This window comes from Rutidosis leptorrhynchoides, chromosome 10, assembly GCF_046630445.1.
Source record: "Rutidosis leptorrhynchoides isolate AG116_Rl617_1_P2 chromosome 10, CSIRO_AGI_Rlap_v1, whole genome shotgun sequence".
NCBI classification, from domain to species: Eukaryota; Viridiplantae; Streptophyta; class Magnoliopsida; order Asterales; family Asteraceae; genus Rutidosis; species Rutidosis leptorrhynchoides.
In genome coordinates, this window is record NC_092342.1 from 281,055,603 (window position 1) to 281,077,345 (window position 21,743).

Genomic DNA, 21,743 nt, shown 5'->3' on the forward strand with positions numbered 1-21,743 from the left:
TAAATATTCCTCGGGTACTACCCACCCGTTAAAATATTCTCATCATTAACAGTTTGTACGAAAAAAAATTTTAATTACAATCTTTATGAAACTATACTTGCATATATATTTTCTTCAGATGTAATTATGGTTTTAATGAGTCAATAAGATATTATACTCATTTGATTTATTGTTAGCACTTGATTACATGATCTCTAAAACATTAGAGATTACATAATTGCCATGTCGGACGAAGATAAATGAGGTAGAACAATACGTAGAGCGAAATTGATCGATGTTGAATGATATGTAAAACGAAGATTATACTTGAAGTACAGATGATAATATTAAGGCGTGTGATGTTGATATCCGAGGTACAGATCGTGATGTTGAGATTTATAACGTGATTGTGGTTGGGATGATAAGAGTATTGTCGGCGTTGATGATGGTGGTACGGTTTATGCTGCTGCTGGTGTTTGTAACCTCCGCACCAGATTTTTCAAAGTCATTACTCGAGCACGTAGTTCATTAACTTCTTATATTATGTCGAGATGATTGACGATTGAAACGAGCGGGTGAGTAAGATTCAAATATAGGATAATATGTAATCGTGATGAAATACTCGGAAAAAGGGGAGAGTAAGTGGTTTCTCGAACCGGTTTGCCGGTAAGAGTTTCAGGTTCATCGCTAAGAGACAACTTGGTGGATGGAAAGGATTTTCGATGTGGAATGATTTTCAGATATCGGATGATACTTTAACTATATAGAATATATATATGGTCCTAAAGATTTCGTAGGCTACGGAGGAATTTGCGGCATATGTCAGGCCAATCTACAGATACGCTAAGATAGGAATTATCAGATACGCTAAGATATGAATTTCGTCTATACACTATCGATGCACTAAATGCAGTAGAACGTGTCTAGACTTGAGAATGATAGACAGGCAATTTCCTAAGGATGATAAGCAGATGATTTCCGACTAAAAATGATAATCAAAACCTTTGACAGGCAGACACGGTCAAAGTCCAGACTCACTAATGTATCCTAACAACTACCAGTTGGACACACTGATGCAAGGCCTGGTTCGCTAAGACCAACGCTCTGATACCAACTGTAAGAATCCGAAACTAATCCTCCCGGACGTAGTCTTCAACAGTTGGTCCCATTGCGGTGATCGACTCCAAGTAATGTCTTTAGTATGAGCAAATGCACAGCGGAAGACTTAATTCGTACCTGAGAATAACATGCTTTAAAATGTCAACATAAAGTTGGTGAGATATATAGGTTTGATGCTAGCAGCGCTATAACTATGGACCACAAGATTTCATGTTTAAAAATATAATACACTCGCAAGTGTATAAAATCATTCTACTTATGTTGAGGCCTCAGTAACCAACCTTAACAATAATATAATAAGTCATCTTCGCAAAGATGGATATGTACACTCGCAAGTGTATAAATAATCCTCGAAGTACTAAACATCCGCCCACTAGTTCTTATGTCTAGTGCAGCCTACTGGATGGGGGTGTTAAACCCGATAGATCTATCTTTAGGATTCGCGCTTACATGCTATTATAACATATAACTAAATTACCTAGCACATCAATCCGCAGAATATCATTTTTAATCACTTGTGTCCATAACGTAAATCATTTATAAAAACAGCGCATGTATTCTCAGCCCAAAATATTTAAAGTTTAAAAGGGACTATATACTCACCATACTGTATTTTGTAGTAAAAATACATATAACACCATTAATCACGTATAAGGTTGACCTCGGATTCACGAACCTATATCAATTGTATTTCTATTAAAACATATACTTATAATCAAATAAATTTATATATTATTATTAATTGTTACATTGGTAAATTATATGTTTCATTAATAATTTAGCTGTATTTATTTTATGTATTATTTTGATAAATAATGTTAAAAAAAAAAATAATTATCTTAATGTTAATAATAATAATGATAATAATAATAGTAATAGTAATAATAATATTAATATTCATAAAATGATAATAATGATAATATGAATAAAATATTGATAATATCAGTAATTTTTATAAAGATAAATAGTTTAACAATAATGATAATAAAATAACAATTTTTATAATAATACATATTACTTAATAATAATAATAATAATGATAATAATAATAATGATAATAATAATAATAATAATAATAATAATAATATTAATATTAATAATAATTATAATAATAATAATATTAATAATAATAATAATAATAATAATAATGTTAGTAATTATAATATTAATAGTAATGATTTATACCTAAACTTGAAGCCTCATAAGAGCTCAAAATCTGCTAGTCCATTCAAATGCTAACTAGTCCACTAGCAGCCCAATCCAATTATCAGTTCAACAAGTCCACACTTAACAAGACAGCTTCTTTTAAAAAAAATTTGTTTGCAGTCGCCAGGCATCGAACCTGGGACCTCTCGAATAATAAGTTACATGCCTAACCAGTCAAGCTAGCTTGTTTATCTGTTTTAATACCCACACTGTTATTCATAACCCGAACATAACTTCTGTTATTTCTTCTTCCTCGTTCACATGTCCAGTCGACCCAAATGATACCCAAGATTCAAAACAGCAAACTCTTAAAACAAGTTTTAAATAGAACGTGAGTTTTTATTGAGGTTTTTAATGTTTAATACCAGGATTTAAATCGAAAAAGAAAAAAAATAGAAAGAAGGATCCATATTTGCTGTGTTCATCGATGGTAAAAAAAAAATGATTTTCTAGTTTAATATTGTTTTAGCCGAAGATCATAATACGAAAAAGATTTCTTTTCACTCCTAAAAACTTTCGGTACCCATAATTAAACTTGAAACATGAAAACGATTCCTAATTTGATGATGAACACATTGTTTGACCTTTGAACCTATATCTTTGACTTCAAAAATTCGGATTGGATTGGAAGGATTGGAAACTGAAAGTTTGCACAGAGTTTAAGTTCGAGAATCCTAACAAAACTTCATTAACAGATTTATCAATGGATCCCTAATTAAATTATGGACAAAAAAATTTAAAGCGACACAGACAAGGTGTCGAATAGCAGCTATTTCTTCTGCTTGATGTTCTTTTAAATTTCCAGTTTATAATTAAAGCATGTATTTTGTGTGTCTGATAAAAAAATCTAGTAATTTGTACCCTCAATAGATTTATAAACGAAAAGGGATGCAGACAGGAGATCACGGATCTACAATTAACAAAAGAAGATAAATGCCAGATGTTGAAAAAATATTACACGTGATATATCTGTTGTTGATATATATATATATATTTTTTTTATACAGATTTAAATATATCAATAACTATAAATATGTTAATAAATATAAACCTATTAATATTAATAATAATAAAAATACTAATAATACAATAATAATACTAATAAGGATATAAATAATTAGTATATTGATAATAATAATAAATTTTTATAATAATAACAATACTAATTATAATTATAACAATGGTTTTTTTTAGTGTAAAAAAAATGTAATTATATTAATAATTATTGTATTATTAATAATTATAATTTTAATCATTCTTATCATTTAAAATCTCTATTTTAATAATTATAATCTTTTAATTAAAAGCAATACTGATAATATTAATAATACTAATTTTAATGTTATAAAAAAAAAAAAAAATCATATATACACATAATGTTCGTGAATCGTCAGGCACAGTCAATTTCAAATGCATTCATGTAAACTGTTTCAAAGTTTTTGAGACTCAATATTATAGATTTTGCTTATCGTGTCGGAAATATATAAAGATTAAGGTTTAAATTTGGTCGGAAATTTCCGGGTCGTTACATTCTCGTACTCAATTTAAAATAATTAATTAAAATAATTCAAAATTATTTAATTTTAATAATTAAAATAATTATTAATAAGATTTAATAATAATAATTAATTAATAAGATTTAATTTTAATTCAAAATTATTTAGATTAATGACATCACCCACCATGTTTAGATTTTTTTCTTTTCTTTTGTGATTTTTTTTAACAAAAGTATTAGCCTAATAATGACATCATCATTATAGGATTTTAATAGAAATATAGATGGGAACCTCCCTCTATCGCCAATTGGCTTTAGAGTAATGTGGAGCTCTTGAGCTTATATGTTGTACATGGTGGTGGACCTATAATCGATCCTACAAATGGTATCAGAGCCTGGACGATGCAGAATGGTAGCGGAGGTTCAAACCGAGATGACTGTAGACGTGACCGGGAAAGAATTCAGTGGTCCGGGTGAGTCGAGATGGTAAACGCGTCCATGGGAGTAGCGTTTAATGAACCGATTAAAGGGGTGATTGTTGGAGCTAATCAATTTAATTGATTATGCCAAGTTTGGTCTCAATGCCAAGTTCGGCTTGTTTTCTTGGGCGGTGTAAAGGGCTCTTGAAGATGTCAAAAAGAAGAAGACACACAGTTGTATACATTGTGGCTATGGTTGTTCAAACCGAGATGACTGTTGACGTAACCGGGGAAGAGTTCGGGAGTCCGGGTGAGTCGAGATGGGGTTGAACGTGTCCGTTGAGCCCGTTAGATGTTACTGTGTGGTGACTATGTGGCATAGATAAATTGATTAAGAGGGTGATTGTTGAAGCTAATCGGTTCATTGTGTCCCACATCGGATAGTGAAAGAAAACAGGAATGAACCGATTAAGGGGGTGATTGTTGGAGCTAATCAGTTCATTGTGTCCTACATCAGATAGTGAAAGAAACATGAATGAACCAACTAAGTGGGTGATTTTTGGAGCTAATCGGTTCATTGTGTCCCACATCGGAAAGGGAAAGAAACAAATGTGCATATATAATCTTATGGGAACCTCCCTCCATCACCAATTGGTTTTAGAGTATTATGAAACTATTGAGCTTGTATGCAGGACATGTTTGTGGACCTAAAAACGACCGTACATGTGTTTTTATTAGTTCTAACGTTTCGCATTAAGTTTTGATGTCAAAACTGAGGTGCTAGATCGATTGGAAGTGAAAACCCTAGTTTTTTACTATTTTCATACCTGCTTTACGACGAACTATAATACACCTTGTATCCGCACGGATCCACATACGGTTACACCCAAACCATACGAATAAACCATCTTTAAGTTGTATTAGTATACGCCTCCATCCGTGTAACCAATCCGTATGATTAGTCCTTCTGTATAACCAATCCGTACGAATAGTCCATCAGTATCACCAATCCGTATGAATAGTCCATCCGTACGTGTAGCACTTTTGTTCAACTGTGTGCTGCATCCGTACGGATCACCCATCCGTCATCCATCCGTACATTTAGCACTTTTTTTTAATCTGTGTGCTGCATCAGTATGGATCACCGATCCGTATGTTACATACGTACGTATCATCCATCCATAAGGTCAATCCGTATGGGTATAAATGTTAGACTCCACAGACTTTTCAGCAATCGGTTACGCTTTTGCAACATCTAATACCAAGATGCAAAACCTAATACAAGCTGAGACTTAATCAGGGAACACGAACAAGGTTCCTAAGCTCATGAACATGGATGATTATGCCACCTGGAAACCTAGATTCAAAATTTGGATCCTTGGTGTTGACCCTCGTATGTAGGAGTTTATTGAGAGGAAATATGTAGCACTATTAGGAGAAAATGGGCAAGCAAAACCAGTTAGTACCATGATAGAGAAGGAAAGGGAGACATTTGGCTTAGAATACAAGACTTATGCAAATCTTACTCAAGCACTACATCAGGATATTTATTATCATTACAAGAGTAACAAGACCTCATAGAAGATATGGATGGCTATCGAAGCTAGTAACGAGGGTAATGATGGGTACAGAATTAAGAAGGGTAAGACATTGAGAGCCGAGTGTGATAGATTTACTACTATGAAGGAGGAGGCTCTTCATGATCTGAATTCGCATTATCGTCATCTTCTGTCTGAACTGAAAGCACGTGAAATATTCTTAGAGCAGTTTGAGATTATGGAGTGTTTGGCTGAAGCACTTCCAGAGTGTTTCAACTCTTATATTGAAATCTTGAGAACTAACAACGCACTAGAAAGATATACCTTGAATCAGTTTGTCTCTAATCTGAGAGAGAAGGAATTTCACTACAAGACAAAAGCTGCTAGTCAAGAATACAGTCGGGATCCCTCTGTATACAAGGCTCGTACTTCTACTAAGACATCAAGTCATGCTCCATTACAAACAGATTTTATCTCAAACTCAAGATTAAGTGATGACTCACAGTATGTGTACAAGTCAAGAAGCTCATCTGGAAGTATGAGTGAAAATCAATCATCAGTCGATGCTGAGACTAACACAATAATATTAAAAACAGAGAATTTCAAACGCAGGACCCTAGAAGTCGTTGAGGAAGATATGGTTATGGTGGCCTTGGTTGTCAATTCGTATGACGCCTTGTTTGCTGGTAATCTTGGGAATTGTCATCTTACAACTGAGGACTATGATCAAGTAGACAAGGACGAGATGGAAAAGATGAAAATTATGTGGCATATGGTTAGTGCCGTGAGAAAAGCAAATGAGTATATGAAGAGGACCGGTGCTAGGAACTTTACAGTAAATAAAGTCTCTAAGTTTGGTTTTGATATAAACAGAGTTAGATGCTATAATTGTGATGAACTGTGATATTTTGCGAAAACTTGTGCTAAACCAATAAAAACATGCTATTAGAATCCGTTCCCAAATTGTCAACAAGAAAACTCTACTAGAGTTGTCATACCACTGGAAGAAGTGACTAGGAATTCGGATACAGAATCTAACTCCCCGGGCTCCTACTATTACACATTCTGATGAAGCTTATGACTGGTCACTCGGTGTTGTAGATGAGAACACTCCAGTGACAATTTGGCGACCCTGGCCATAGCGGCCCAACATTAAACCCTAATTTGGTACTCCAAACCGTCACCTGATTTTAACAAATCAAGACAAAAAACGGTTGTCCATTACGTGGTGATGGCAGTGGTGCGTTGGTAGCGGTGGTCGTTACTGGTGGTGAAGGAGTGATTAATTTTGAAGAAGAGTGAGGGTGTGTTTAATTAAGGGGGAAAAGGCTGGTGTCGTTTCCCCTAATCAAACGTTACAAAATAGGGTGTTTTTTAACATTCAGTTGACTGTTGAACTATTCGTGAAAGAAATTCAAACTAATGGACTGTTCAAGTAAAAACATTGGACTATTTGTGAAATTTCTAACAAATTACGAGGACTATCCCTCTAATTTTATCTTTTCTAATTATATGAAATAAGAATAAGATATTTTAAATAAGTGTAATTAATTAATTAAACTAATTAATAATTAATGGGAGGTTATTCTCAAACACTACTTTTTGATCCATGTACACTTTTGTCTCATAAACTTACAGTTATGCCCCTAAAAAATTAAACTTATATTATTATTATTATATATATAATTAAGGGTAAAATAGGTAATTATGTGTACATGGATCAAAAAGTGGTGTGTGAGGATCACCTCCCATAATTAATACTCCGTAATATAAGAAAAAATGAAAATTTGATATACATAGTTCAAAAAAAATTGGACGGGTATATGATTTAACGTCGTCAAGTAATTAGATGTATATATGTAGTCAAAGTTCAAACGAGAACCACAAAAAGAACAAGAAATGCGAGAACTTTTTATTTGCAAAAGATTTTTATTCGATAATAGAGCACATTGTTAATCAGTAAAGACAGCTATCTCTCGAAAGCTTTTACTCCTTGTGCGCTACGTACGTACGAATTAACCGACTCAACGTTAATATTAATCGAGTTAAACTAAAATTAACACATTTTCTTCTTATTATATACATCACCAGTAACATTAATACCCTTTAACCCTTACGATTTCAATTAAACCAACAAATACCATCTGCATCACCTTCAAATACTTGTCCCCCAAGTTCTAATTTTTCTTCCTCAACTTTACGATTTTAAACCAACAAATACCATCTGCATTACCCTTTAACCCTAATTACGATTTTAAACCAACAAATACCATCTATATCTATCACCTTCAAATACTTGTCCCCCAAGTTCTAATTTTTTTGCTCAGAAAGTGTGATCAAAATCGTGATAATGGAAGCTTTGATCGAAAAGAATTTGTTTGATGAGGTCATGATGATCAAACAGAATGTTCTAGAAAAAAGTAAAGATCAATCGGAGAGTTTAGTGTTGAATTCGTTATTGAAGCTTCATTGTATGCCGTTATCTGTTAAACTTCTTGACGCAACAATGATCGGAAAATCTGTTTCTGCTCTTCGTAATCACGACTCCGAAATCATTAGAGATGTTGCGAGAATGATGATTAGAAATTGGAGGCTGATGGTGTACTCGTGGGTTGATGCTACGTATAAGAACGAAGAAAAAGGTGGCCATGATGATGCAAACGAAAACCTAACTGTACCCGAAAGTAATGAACAGAAGCGAACAATGAAAATCAAAATAAAGTTGAAGAATAATGTTCGAAAAGAAGAAGAAGAAGAAGAAGAAGAAGAAGAAAGCGCCCCGAAGGGTCCGGCGACCTCTGAACAGAAAGTTAGTAGTAATAGTAATGGAGTTGATGAGGAGGTTTTGAGGATTAAAGAAATTCTCGAAAAAAGTGGAGTCGAAAATGAATTAGTAATGTGTGACTTGTTAAGGAAACTTGAAAGGATGAAGTTGTCGGTGAAAATTCTGCAAAAGACAGGGATCGGAAAAACTGTTTGTGTTCTTAAAAATCATGAATCGAAAAATGTTGCTGAGATTGCAAGGGTTCTCACGAATAAATGGAAACGTATGGTGAAAGAATTCATCAACAAAGAATCAAATTTGGTTGTGACACCGAGTCCCAAACAAGTACGCTTGACGGTTGAAAGAAATCTCGATGCGAACTTGGGAAAAACAGAGGATTCGAATGGTGGAAGTAATGTTAAAAAATCATTTGAAGCAACAAAGTGTAATAAAGAAGAGGATAAGAAAGTATCAGAAAACACAAAGAAGTTGGGATTTGGTATTGTTAGTATTGAAGAGAAGTTTGAAGCAACAAAAAGAAAGTTGAATGCCGGTTACAAGGAAGCAGAAAACGCAAAGAAAAAGCGGAGGATACAAGTCATGGAGTTTCATCAAGTCGTAAACGAGGGTCTTCTTTGCTCAATGGCTGATCGACGACAGATTAAGCCTCTCATCAGGAAGCCCATCAAAAGAATATCGAGTTCTAAAAATGGGCGTCGCTGAAAAACTTTCGAGTAAATGTTTTTGACGATTTTGAACTTAGAAGTTTAGATATCTTGGTACAAATTAGAGTGGTAATGTGATGACAGGTTTATGTAGAATTGTTTCTTGATTGTTTTTGGAGTTCTGCTTTGAAAACAATATAGTTAATAGTTATTTGTAATTTTGTATATTGGAAGTTTGAAATCAATATTTTTGGTTGAAATAAATTTTAGTAGATATATTTGATATATTGGTTTCCTACAAGAAGAAAAATCAACCCTTAAATTTTTTTGATAATTATCTATATCAATACATATCTATATCTATACATATCAACAAAGATGATACACTTTTTTAATCCATGATAACCAAAGGAGCTGTGTTTTGTGTAACTGATATGTTGAACTTTTGTTATAACTGGTATATAAGTAGGGTTACATAAAGAAGTTTAGAAGATTGATTGCCCCTGCCTAAATAAAGAAAACTCAAGTTTAAATATACAATTTAGTTGTTAAGGCTACTAATAAATGACTAGATACATTATTGCAACCTCATATTAATACTATCATGCCGTCTCAAAGGAATGCCTTCGTGATGCATACCGTCTTCCGCATCCGCATGTTTTAAAAGTCGTGTTGGACCTGTAGTTGCAAGTTGCAAAACTTGTTGATTAGAAATGACAATATTTAGCTGCTTACTTGTATATAGTCTCTAACTGGTAATGGGTCAAATGGGTCACAATTTGTCCAAAGTGCAACTTAGTTCATATACCCTACTAGGCTACTACTTTGATAGACAAAGTTTACAACTACTGCAATGATATGTTTTTTGTAATCAAATTAAACACACTGACTATTTATAAGAAAAGTTCAAAGATTTAACAACAAAGTGTTTTAGGTCAAGACCAGTGGCGAGTTTAGCTAGGAGCTCGTTGATTACGGGACACCGCTAGTTCAAAAACTTTACGTAAAAATTACTTTTAAAATTTTATAGTACACCACTAAATTTGATTACAGGACCCATATATTTTTCGAATTAATAGTTTTTCCTTTAAATTGTATAGCACTCCACTAAATTTAACTACTCGGACCACATATATTTTTCGAATTTGTAGTTTTTTGAAGGTAAATAACCACTAAAAGAGCATTCAAATATAATTAGTACTAGAAAAATAATTTGGGACCCCATTGAGCTTTGTTCCTAGAATCGCCACTGGTCAACACAACACAATCCACCCATTCCACCAGTTTTGTACATCTACACATGATGTGGATGATTGTTTATGACATCAGATCAACCAAAATTTATTACAATAAGATGGAAATGAAAAAATAAAAAAGGATACCATCAGCCATGTCTTTGGTTTTATGAAGAAGAAAGGTTCCAGAGAGGATTGTCACAAATCCACAAAGTTCGGTTACAATTTGTGTCGGATTTTGTCCATCCCAATCCTGTTCAGGATACGAAATTTATAAGACGCATTATTGATAAAAAAAAAAATTAAAAAATAAAAATACAGTAACTAGTAATCATTACTGAACTTGACACACCGAGTTCGTTAGGATTATAGAGTTAGTTAATTAATCTTCTTAGTATAAAAACATTTGCATCCTTGATTCAACGTTTAATTATACAACTGTGTAATACATGACTCCTGTGTGACGTTCCAAAATATCTGCTAATCCTGAAAGAATTGGGGTAACAAGCTACCTTGCCACCCACCGCTAGTAATCTATACGTGCTCAAGCAAATGAAATTTAACTTCAATATTTTAACGAAGAATTACCTTGAACATAATCACGCTTGCCAGAATAGTAAGAGATGTGAACATAACATAGTATATGGGAGATACAACAGCCGTGTTGAATGTGTCAAGAGCCTGCACTCATTATTATTGTATCAATACAATAAACAAATTAATCATCTGGAAAGGTCATTTTTATTATATAAAAAAGTAACAAAATCTTGTTTGCCATAGCTTTACATACTACACATTAACGCAGGATCACTACCTTGTTCAAATAATTCATTTGCGTAATGACACAGAGCAGAACAAAGAAGGTAAAAGCCCATGTCTGAGGATAAACTAATTGATTCGTTCCGGAAAACGTAAGCTTCAAAGCAATGCCAAGACCTTTCACACTCATGACCTGCAGAAAAAAAAAACGTGAGTTGAAAACAACAAACGAAGGGAATAAGTCAAAAACAAACACAGATGAAGCTACATACCGATAAAGAACCTATTAGGGAACAAACTCCAATGTAGCACATCACGTGTGTCTGACCATATAATGGAATATAATGTAACACAAGTATAAATACAGCAACTAACACCAGTACCCCATATAGAACAAAGGCTGCAAAGGATCAGAAAATAACATTCTACAATTAATAATTTATATTTTCAGAAGATAAAAAATGATATCAAAGAGCTAGAGGTGAGAAAATGGGTGGGCTGGGAAAAGATCCAAATGGGTACTTTTGTATGGGTCATTGGGTCAACACCAGTCATGTTGGACAAACCAAACCATTTTTGTCCAGGTTCATTACACTTTCAGTATATAACTATTGTGTCGAACATGATTATCAAATCTATATTAACAATTCAGGAGAGTCTGCACATTAGAATGAAGTTAGGTTTCGACCCATTTGACAATTTCCTTATGAGTTAACTTTTTTTATTTAATCCATTCAGTAAGCTAGAAATAAAACATAACCAATATTGACCCAATCTCAAGTAGATTGGTCAAAATAGCAACCTCTACAGAACGCAATCAAACACGCTTGTTACCTGGTTCTGTAGCAAGATCCCATACTTCAGCCACTGATTCAATCGCACGTTCTTGAGGAGCATGCAGAACGATAGTTATGGAACCCACAACACATAGAGCACAACCAAGAACTCCAAAAATATGCAGCCGTTCACGTAAAATGATATGTGCCAGTACAGCACTACATTATAACACAATGATATTTAAATGTCGTGTGAACTAAGAAACAATTAACTGCAAACACAAACTTTGGTTTTGTAACTTGCCTGATTATAATACTAAGCGCCCCAAGGGGTGTAACTAGAATAGCTGGTGCAAATGCGTAGGCTGCAAAGTTTGCAACCTCTCCAACAACCACTGTAACAATATAAAGTTGCAAGTAACTTAAGATAACATATTCATACAAAATGGATGTCATCCATATAATACGTTATATGCCATTACATAAATAAATAACTAAAGAAACTCACTTGTTATCATGCCTATCCACCATAGAGGTTCGTATAAGTATGAATATCCTCCACTTCCTGAAAAAATGGTCAAATTTTTCATTAGGGAATGCACCAAGTAAATTATGACATTCATACTTAAATGCACTGGAGGATTACAAAACATGGATACTTAAACGATTTGCTATCGATTCCTCCAGCAAATATGGTAATTTTAAGAAACACTACATCATGAATCATGTGAACCAGTTTGTTATGTACGGCCACCTCTTAATAGCATTACCATAAATTGAATCAAATTGAATCACATTAAGTGATCAAATATCCTATGTAAAATCAGCTAAACAGAATAACCTAGGTGAGCACAAATGATCAAATTGCAGTAGATAATAAATAAATTGTGCAAAAATGCATAAAATTAAAACATATAGATGATCAGCGAATAATTCAGAATGATAAATAAGAAAAGTGAATAATTAACAAAATTTGAGTAAATAATACCTGCCCTAAGACCAGAAACACCAGCTTTTTTGAGGCCTTTTTTCTTAATGATGAAGCTAGAACCAATGAACAAACTGGAAGACAGTGCTAAAATTAAACCCTTGATGTTATCGGTGGACATGCCACTGTATGCATCCCTCCACGTCATCCAACAACACCAAATTCCGAAATTTTGCTGCAGTTTAATTCTTATTTTCTTCACAAATTCATGTTAATTTGATGATGTTCTAAAATATTGGATTGTTACAGACAGACTAGTAGGAAATAGGAATGATGGTTGCCAGTTGCTGTATTTATTAGGGGAGGTTTTATTTACCGGGTCGGATCGGGTGTACCTTGTTTGAATTATTAGGTCCGAGTGTTCGGCAACTCTATAGTACGGAGCATTTGATTTAAAAAATCAACTCTATAGCGCAATTCATCCGGTATCAGGTCTCGCGCTCGGGGGGCTTGATTACCCAAGGTTTTACCTTCTATGGAGGAGCCAATGTGCTCGTACATAGAAGAATTTCCTCGCTTACCCAAAAAAAAATCCAAATATAAATACATAAAAAACAAGGGTTAACGCCTTAGGGGTATTTGACTTAGCATTTTTGAACTTATAGCATATAAGGGTTAGCGCCTTAGACCATTTTTAGTGGTGATGGTGGGGTTATATGGGTTTTGGTGGGATATAGTGCTGATGTGGCAAATGTGATAGTATGATATTGGTTTGGAGTTTGTAGGGGTGGTGGTGTGATTGTGATGTTATATAAGCTAGGTCCCACCATCACGTTGTAATATATCCCTTGTAATATCAACGTGGCAAATTCTGATTGATAATCGCTTTTCATTTCCACATGTGAAGATGTCATGCCGCCGGAAAAAAAAAACCACCATCACGTCGCACTATGGCGTGATGCCAGGCGTGATGGTGTCACAACCCCTCTATTACGTCACGTTAAAATTGGTCTTAGGGGTGTTTGAATTTGGCACTTTTGAACTTATAACATGCAAGGTCATAATCAAAATTCCACGTTATCTATACTGTGTAGTGTACTAGTGTGTACCATATAGGGCTGATAAAAAAAAAGGGGGCGAACAAAGGTCACAAAAGAGGTTTTTAATAAAATTATTATTGTATTATCATAATACAACAACCTAATTCCATATGTAAAATACTTCTAAATTTTTGAACTTATCTATCTATTTTGTAAAGTTAAAAGAGCCGGAGCTTATAGAAAAGTTCATTGGTAAGCCAAAAAAATTAGAAGTTTAAGCTTATTTTCATAAGCTAAGCCAAACACCCTACAAAATACAGGGTGGTATAAAGTAGATCAAAAAGGTAAGATTAAACACAACTTATGTACATATATTTTCCATTAATCTGTTTATTCTTATTCAAGAGCTTAAGATCACACAAGTAGAATCTTGAGATGACGAAATTATATCACTGCCAATAATCGAAACCATACAACATTTGCTACAAAACACACACACAAATACACCAACTGTATTTATATAGAAGCCATTATTATACTTTCTATCAACAGACACGAGAAATCTTAATTACTGTGATAAACCTGAAAAAACCGAAACTGTACACAGATTACCTCTTTTGTGACCTTTGTTCGTGCTATATGTTACACATGTTTCTTTTATGGTTCAAGGATAATATTGCAGTTGGGCATCTATTGTAAAAGTTGAACTGCTGCAATGGCGGGAATCTTTTCACGTAATTTTTGAGTTACAGCTACTCTAACAGTCATTACGCTTGCTGCAGGACCCGATAAGCGTACTTTTACGATTGGTTCTTCTATGCACACGAATTCTAGTGATCCACCTGCTGCTCCTACAAGATACGGCCGTATTTCTTCAAGAACCTGTCATAATTTGAAAAACAAGTGAAGCAAATCAGCTAACAGAAGTAAAATGTTCATAAAAGAGAGATTGATCAAGTGGGGATTGCAAGTGGGCGGGTTAGGTAATGGATTAAGCACACTTTTAGCCCATTTGAGCTTCTATAGAATCAGACATAATCAAAATTAACACAGTTTTATATAGCGGATAACATTTCTCCCTCTAGGCCTAGGGAGATTAGCTCCTCTCCTACTTATAACAGCAAGCAAATGTAGCCCTGATGATGCTGATGTTTTAAAAAAATATAAATATCATTACAAGAAGAAAAGGAAAAAAAAAGTCAACTTTTATGTTTGTTACACATGAATATCTAATCATGTTACAAAAATACGAGTGTTAGCTTCTTAGAGAAAATACTCTGTAACAAACACCCTTCATGCATTAGAAATGCGAAAATAAGATGGACGTTTTTACTAAGTTCCTATAAGAAAATACAATATACATTATAACATATATATTTAAACAACGCACCAGGAGTTATGCATCATTCTTTAAGGAAGGTACTCTATTTGGAATCACTTACGGGGATTGAAAACCACCCACCCGATCATTTTCCATGCACACACACGCTTTCGGCGGAAACCCGAACCGCATTACACAGATCAGATCCTTAAACCATCCCGAGGGGCAGGCGGAGCTGGCCGAATTCCTGGAATACGGGCCGGTAAAACCTCCCCGGGGTCAATCCATAATGTAATGTTTTAAGAGAGGGACTCGAACTTAAGACCTCCCACCCCCATCCGTTACACAAGGTATTAGACGTACCACTTGGCCTAAAGGGCTGCATCATAATATACGTAATTTCTAAATATAGCTTTTGGTTGGATGCAAGTAAACCAGTTTGAACGTATCCAGTTGCATTCGTGGTGGTGCCATTTTGGCCTAAACTAGACCGAAAGCAATTTCTAAAGATGAGTTTGTATGTTCGATTTGACAGTGATCATTTGATATGGAATACTCTTATTTTCATAATAAGATAACTGGTTCAAGAAGGTTGTAAAAGAAAACTTTGAAACAATGATTGTAGTTCTATGGTTTGAAGTTGTAATGATCAGATAATTAGTTTTTTTAGAGTTCAGTAAATTCTGTTTGAAGAATAATAAGCTTTGTTAAAGCAGGTATGAAACTTATAACTTCACAGACAATGAGAAGTAAATGTGTTATACGACAACAAAAAACAGATTATTGCGCCTTTAACGTACAAGAATCGGATAATAAAATCCAAAGAAATGCAAACATACCTTCTCAATATTTTCCTCATTCAGTTCAAGACCGGTTTCTTCATCTGGTATTGGTTCAACAGCAACAATTTCAGGAATCTTCTCCATCAAACGTCGTTCAATGCCTAATTTCATAGTTGTTACAGAACTTGGACACGAACCACAAGCTCCTTGTAGCTTTAACCGTACAACATTTCCATCAATTTCATGTAATGCTACATTGCCACCGTCTGCAATTAGATAAGGTCTAATTTCGTCCAGTACACTCTCGATGTTTTCTGCAGTAAGAGGCAATTCTACTACTGATTCTGGAGTTGCAACCGCCTTTACAACTGCAACGAAAGACCATTTAACATTTGCAAAAAAGTTGTCATCTTAATGCATAATGTGTACTGTATATTACAATGTGACTAAAATAGTAAACATTCTAAACGCAAACGATTACATACATACATACACTTTAATGATAGGGAGAATGGTTAAGGGATAAGAGATGCAGTATGCAAAAGAAAAGGAGAGGCTGCCTACAACAATTATTGATATATCCATTGATACAAATAAATTAAAATATGCGAACAAAAGGGCGAAAGTTAATACTTAAGTTAGTTTGAAGAATGAATGGCAGTTCTACTAAGTACTATTATTTAATAAACTAGGAAGGCATTGTATTGTACTAACATTTATTCCAATATCTATTACACTTTTTGTAATGTAAACGAAGTTGTGATTTCTATTTGTGTTTGACAACAAAAATGAAAACAGTTTTGGAAATTTGCGTTTTCTTTAAGCCCGTTCTTAAGCCCTGAAAATATGTTTTTAGGATTTATTTTTCTTTGGAGGTAAACAAGTAAACAACCAACAAATATAGTTAGCCCACTGCAGGACGCCTTTGACTTTTGATCCTAGATTCGCCACTGAATATTTCCAAAGAATTTTTACATCACTGTGTAGCAAAAACCGTGTCAACTTTAGTTTAATAGTTTACACGTTCTTTTCATTTATATATTAGATATTAGATTATCATAATACTTCATTTTTGACTTATAACAGATAGACCTAATTTGCACCACACCTCATCAGAAGCCATTCAACTACACATTACACTATTGCAAAAGGAAGTAAGATACTCCCCCACCCAAAAAATGCACATGTTCGGTTGGGAAATTATTGAAGCTGCACTATATATCCCTATATCAAGTTTATTTAAAACATTTTTTCACTAGAAACCAAAACATTAAAGAATTTGGTACAAGAGTCTTCTGTTATTCTTCTTATTAATTAATTAATCGAATCGAAGATACAGGAGGTTTATATAAGCTTAACAATATCTTACAATTTATTTAGGAACTAAATAACAATAACAATTACAATTTATAACTAACTTCTAATTGTACTAGCATAAGGACTTCTTTATACTTATTCGAGTTGTAAACGCGTTCTAATCTGAACACCAAATTAATTATGATATCAGAGTGGTATAAGTATTCGAATCTCAACAACATAGCCTCAACATTCAGAGAATCAAAAAAATACAAGATGACCTAGTATCAATTTCACATCCTGAAACTCAATTTCTAACAAGATGAACTAAAATCATATCGTAAAACTCAAATTCAAACAAGATGAGCTAAAACTAATTACCTTTCCGGCGATCAAATTGTTTCTTCGACGAACATGAACCGCCCCTAGCAATAGATATTGGACTGCCGAAGAATCCAGATGATATCTGAGCAATCAAATCGTTAAATTTATTACAACATAAAACAGAATCAATAAAATATTAATCGATAGATTTTACGAACCTTAGGGTACGGATTGATAGACGAACATGAAGTTGAAGAAGAATCAAGAGTTAGTGGAGGTTTATAGATTTGATAAGATGATGATTGACTCAAAATCGTAGCAGCACTCTTCATCTTCCTTGAGTCAGCCTGTAGCTATTAATTGAATCGAATTGAATTGAAGAGGAATTTGTTTTAGGTCAAGTATAATTTTGGTGTTGGGGGATTTGTTGATTTTTTGTTTTCATGCAGGCTTCCGATTGAATAAATAATCCGTATTAATTTCGTTTTTACGAAAAATAAAAAACTTCTAGACCATTTGTAACGCACAACAAAACAAGGCGTTGGATCCGAGTTTGGGCAAAAACCCACACCCCAATCTCCCCCAACGGGTAGTTGGATTGAGGGGGTTTTCCGGCGTGCGTTGGATTCCAACGCGAAATGCTACGGGCAGTTTGCCCACGTGAACGACCTCGATTTATTTTTGACCATTTTAGTCGTTGAGTTTAATTCAAATAAAAAATATTTGAAGTTAATTTTATTTCCCTATGTATACCTTAATATATTAACTAATATTTACACATACAATTCATAATCTTCGATTTCCTCTCAAATTACGTACATATTAGATTTTCTCTTGTGCGTTCGAAAGGGTATATTTTTCTCAATATTAAAGGTTTAATGTGATATCTATCTATATTTATATTATATTATTATAATTATAATTATAATTATAATTATAATATTATATATCTTAGATCTAATTAAGGTTGTGAGTCGAGTCGGGTCGCCATTCGATTTAAGCAGTGTTCACTGCTCGTGAGGGTTGATCAAATTTGTTGAAAATTATGGCATTTAAAGGTATATTAACTTATAGTGATTAATTATATATCGGGAGTTCACCTAAATTTATCATTTTGTATTTTTAGGACACTGTTGAGTCCCCAAAATAATTAAGGATTTAATTAAGACAAACAGCAATTATGTACACTAGAATGTTATGTGCAGCCTTCATAGATTTATTTGTGTATAGACAACAATTGTTGCTGTGTCGAGTGCTTTAGTATGCTGCCTAGTCTAACAGCACAAGGTAGACAGTATTCTTCATTAAGCACAAGATGAGTACCCAACAAATCATGAAGATCAAATGAACAAGTATAGAAGAACCAGCATAGCTGGTAGCAGCATACAACACGAAGACAACTATGCTCCATTACAAGCATAGTAGTTTCCTGAGTGGTCTACATCAAATGTACTATTCAACGGAAGTCGAAGACAAAGTTGAACAGAAAAGGACACGTGTCGGCGGCTGACAAGTGACCTTACAAGACTACGTGGGAATGCAGAAGTTTAACGCATGTACAGACATGTGTAATACTTTATCAACGCCTAGAGAACCCAACATTCTATTTGTTTAATCAAATAGTGGTGCCAAACCGAATTGTGGTGTTCATGCAAATAGCTACTAAAGAGGAAAGAACAGAGCACGCTCTCTGATGCAGTTGTCTCCACAAGTACAGACATCCTATGTACCAATGGACAATGGATCAATTACACGGATAAAAGGATTACTATAAATAGAAGTATTCACTATTGTAACAACTGGTGGTGTGAGTTTTATTTAAATAGAGTTCAAAACGTGTGATAGCTTAAGATATCCTCTCTAGCTAATTTAGGTGTAATCTGTATTCAACTAACTGTTATTCAGCCAAGAACAGTTGTGATTCTTTGTGATTTATATCAATAAAGAATAACCGTTGAAAATTATCTTTGACTCTTATTTAAATTGCATGCTTGAATATTAAACTGTGACAACACTTAAGTTATTTAAAAGAATTGTATTCATCCCCCCCTACAATACTCTTGTTGTTAATCAAGGGACCAACATACACTCATGTTTGAAAATAATTTTTCAGGTCACATAAGTTTATCTTTTCGTGTTTATAGGTCACCCATACTCGAAAAATGTTTTTGTGAGCCATTCAAGTTCGTGTGTTGTTCCATAAATAACATATATGACTAAAATCTCATTTGAAAAATGTAAAAGATAACACAGAAACTAAGTTTTTTTTAATTAACATTGGTTATATAATGATTACTTGTTACCAAATAAACGAGTATATGCGTTTTATTATATTATTTCAAAGATTCATAATGTGATTCGGTATATATGTAACAACATACGAACTTGGATGACCTACAAAATTAATTTCAAATACATGTGACCCACAAACATGAAAAGATAAATTTGGGTGACCTACAAAATTATTTTCAAATATGGGTGGCTTACAAACACAAAACAATAAACTTTGATGGCGTCCCGATATATAAAACCTAAATTATACTTTTATACTAAAAATGAAAGGGTTAAAGCTACAAATCGATTATATACATTCAATTTGATTCGATGTCGGCTATATATATCTCAAAAATTACCATTGTAGGTCATAAACATTCAAAAACTGTGTTAATGTAAACAAAATGTGACCGATTACCTGATGGACCGGTAAAACTTGCAATTTCTTTGAGTTTTTTAAGGGTTAAAGCCAAATATCGCTCATATACTTTCATATGATGTCTTTCCAGAAGCACCATAGAACCCAAAGAATAGCAAACACAACCGCAATATTCATATCCTTATTGCTCGACGCACACTCATCCCCCTCAATCCAACCTGTGAAGTCTTCCCACGAGTTAAAAACCGGCAACCCATAATCAATCCAAATCCTTATCTTGCGCCAAATATCAGATGCCGCTGAACAATCAAAGAAAAGATGTGACCACGACTCGGCTCTATTGTTACAAACCGGGCAAACAATGGACATTATATCTCTAATCCTTTCGCAGATAGATTCCAACGAAGCGGAAGAGAATCTAACCTGAATCGCCAAAGGAAAACATTAACTTTTCTTGGGATAAACCTAAACTACACAGTCTTTACTTGAGACGAAACAGTAAGCTCGAGGTCCATGTACTCTCTTGCAGATTTTATCGAATAAATGACATTCGAGTTCAAAGTATAAACCCATTTATCTTCGCGATCAAAAATAAGAACATTATGGATCTTATCACGAAGTGAAACTAAGAGCTGCGCATTTCGGCAACCAATATCTTACCTTGATCAAATCCAATGCCACTCTTCATCGGCCTATTTTCAGATATTACATCATTTTTTGAGTGTCCAAGTGGTACAACCGATTATACCTATTCTCGGACCACAAATCATGCCAAAAACACACTTTTCTCCCATTACCGACCTACAGATAACATTTGCAGGTAACAAATTATTAGCAATCGTTTTTGCGTATGTATCAACAATAGACGACCAAATGCTAGTATTGATATTCCGTTTAAAAACATTACTGTGAAAAGATTTGATAATCTTCACCCAAAAATCGTCCAGATGAAATAAATAGGGGCATCTCCACTTATGAATTAACGCTTGATTAAAGGCTTTAAGACTTCCAACATTTAAACTGCCACGATCGAAAGGAGCTAAAATAGTGCTCCATTTAACCCATGCCATCTTCTTAACGTAATCACCACTACCCCCAAAAAATTCTGGCCCGAATCGACTCAAGATGTTTATAAAGTGAATCCCGAGAATATCCAATGACCGATTTAAATAAGATCAAACGGCCGCCCGATGAACTAAGACGCGCCTTCCAAGATGATAATTTAGATAGAAACTTATCAATAAGCGCGGCCCAATTCAATACCAACTTCATGTTCGAGCCTATTGGAATACCAACGTATGTAGTAGGTAATGAGCATGACCTGCAAACCTGATGCATCAATTTTCGAGCCATCAACGCCCACACCAAAAACGTGTGACTTAGCTTGGATACATTGATCATCAATCCGACACCAAATAAAACACTTCAAGAATCCAGAGAATAT

At 34.0% G+C, this 21,743-nt stretch overlaps 3 protein-coding genes across 3 annotated transcripts; all 3 read right to left on the reverse strand.

The window, feature by feature from the left end:
- Nucleotides 1–9,567: 9,567 nt before the first annotated feature.
- LOC139872417 (probable magnesium transporter NIPA4) lies at nucleotides 9,568–13,191 on the reverse strand. The gene is made up of 9 exons (XM_071860290.1): nucleotides 12,944–13,191; nucleotides 12,464–12,520; nucleotides 12,260–12,350; nucleotides 12,014–12,174; nucleotides 11,452–11,579; nucleotides 11,235–11,372; nucleotides 11,009–11,101; nucleotides 10,568–10,673; nucleotides 9,568–9,863 (listed from the first exon to the last, which is right to left on the reverse strand). The coding sequence occupies exons 1-9, from the start codon at nucleotides 13,089–13,091 to the stop codon at nucleotides 9,763–9,765; spliced, it is 1,023 nt and encodes a 340-aa protein (XP_071716391.1). The 5' UTR covers nucleotides 13,092–13,191; the 3' UTR covers nucleotides 9,568–9,762.
- A 1,129-nt stretch (nucleotides 13,192–14,320) lies between these two features.
- LOC139872418 (nifU-like protein 2, chloroplastic) lies at nucleotides 14,321–18,105 on the reverse strand. Its single transcript, XM_071860291.1, has 4 exons — nucleotides 17,865–18,105; nucleotides 17,704–17,788; nucleotides 16,084–16,394; nucleotides 14,321–14,805 (listed from the first exon to the last, which is right to left on the reverse strand). The coding sequence occupies exons 1-4, from the start codon at nucleotides 17,976–17,978 to the stop codon at nucleotides 14,614–14,616; spliced, it is 702 nt and encodes a 233-aa protein (XP_071716392.1). The 5' UTR covers nucleotides 17,979–18,105; the 3' UTR covers nucleotides 14,321–14,613.
- A 2,305-nt stretch (nucleotides 18,106–20,410) lies between these two features.
- Nucleotides 20,411–21,369, reverse strand: LOC139871087 (uncharacterized). The gene is made up of 3 exons (XM_071858827.1): nucleotides 21,097–21,369; nucleotides 20,785–20,931; nucleotides 20,411–20,722 (listed from the first exon to the last, which is right to left on the reverse strand). The coding sequence occupies exons 1-3, from the start codon at nucleotides 21,367–21,369 to the stop codon at nucleotides 20,411–20,413; spliced, it is 732 nt and encodes a 243-aa protein (XP_071714928.1).
- Between the last annotated feature and the right edge of the window lie 374 nt (nucleotides 21,370–21,743).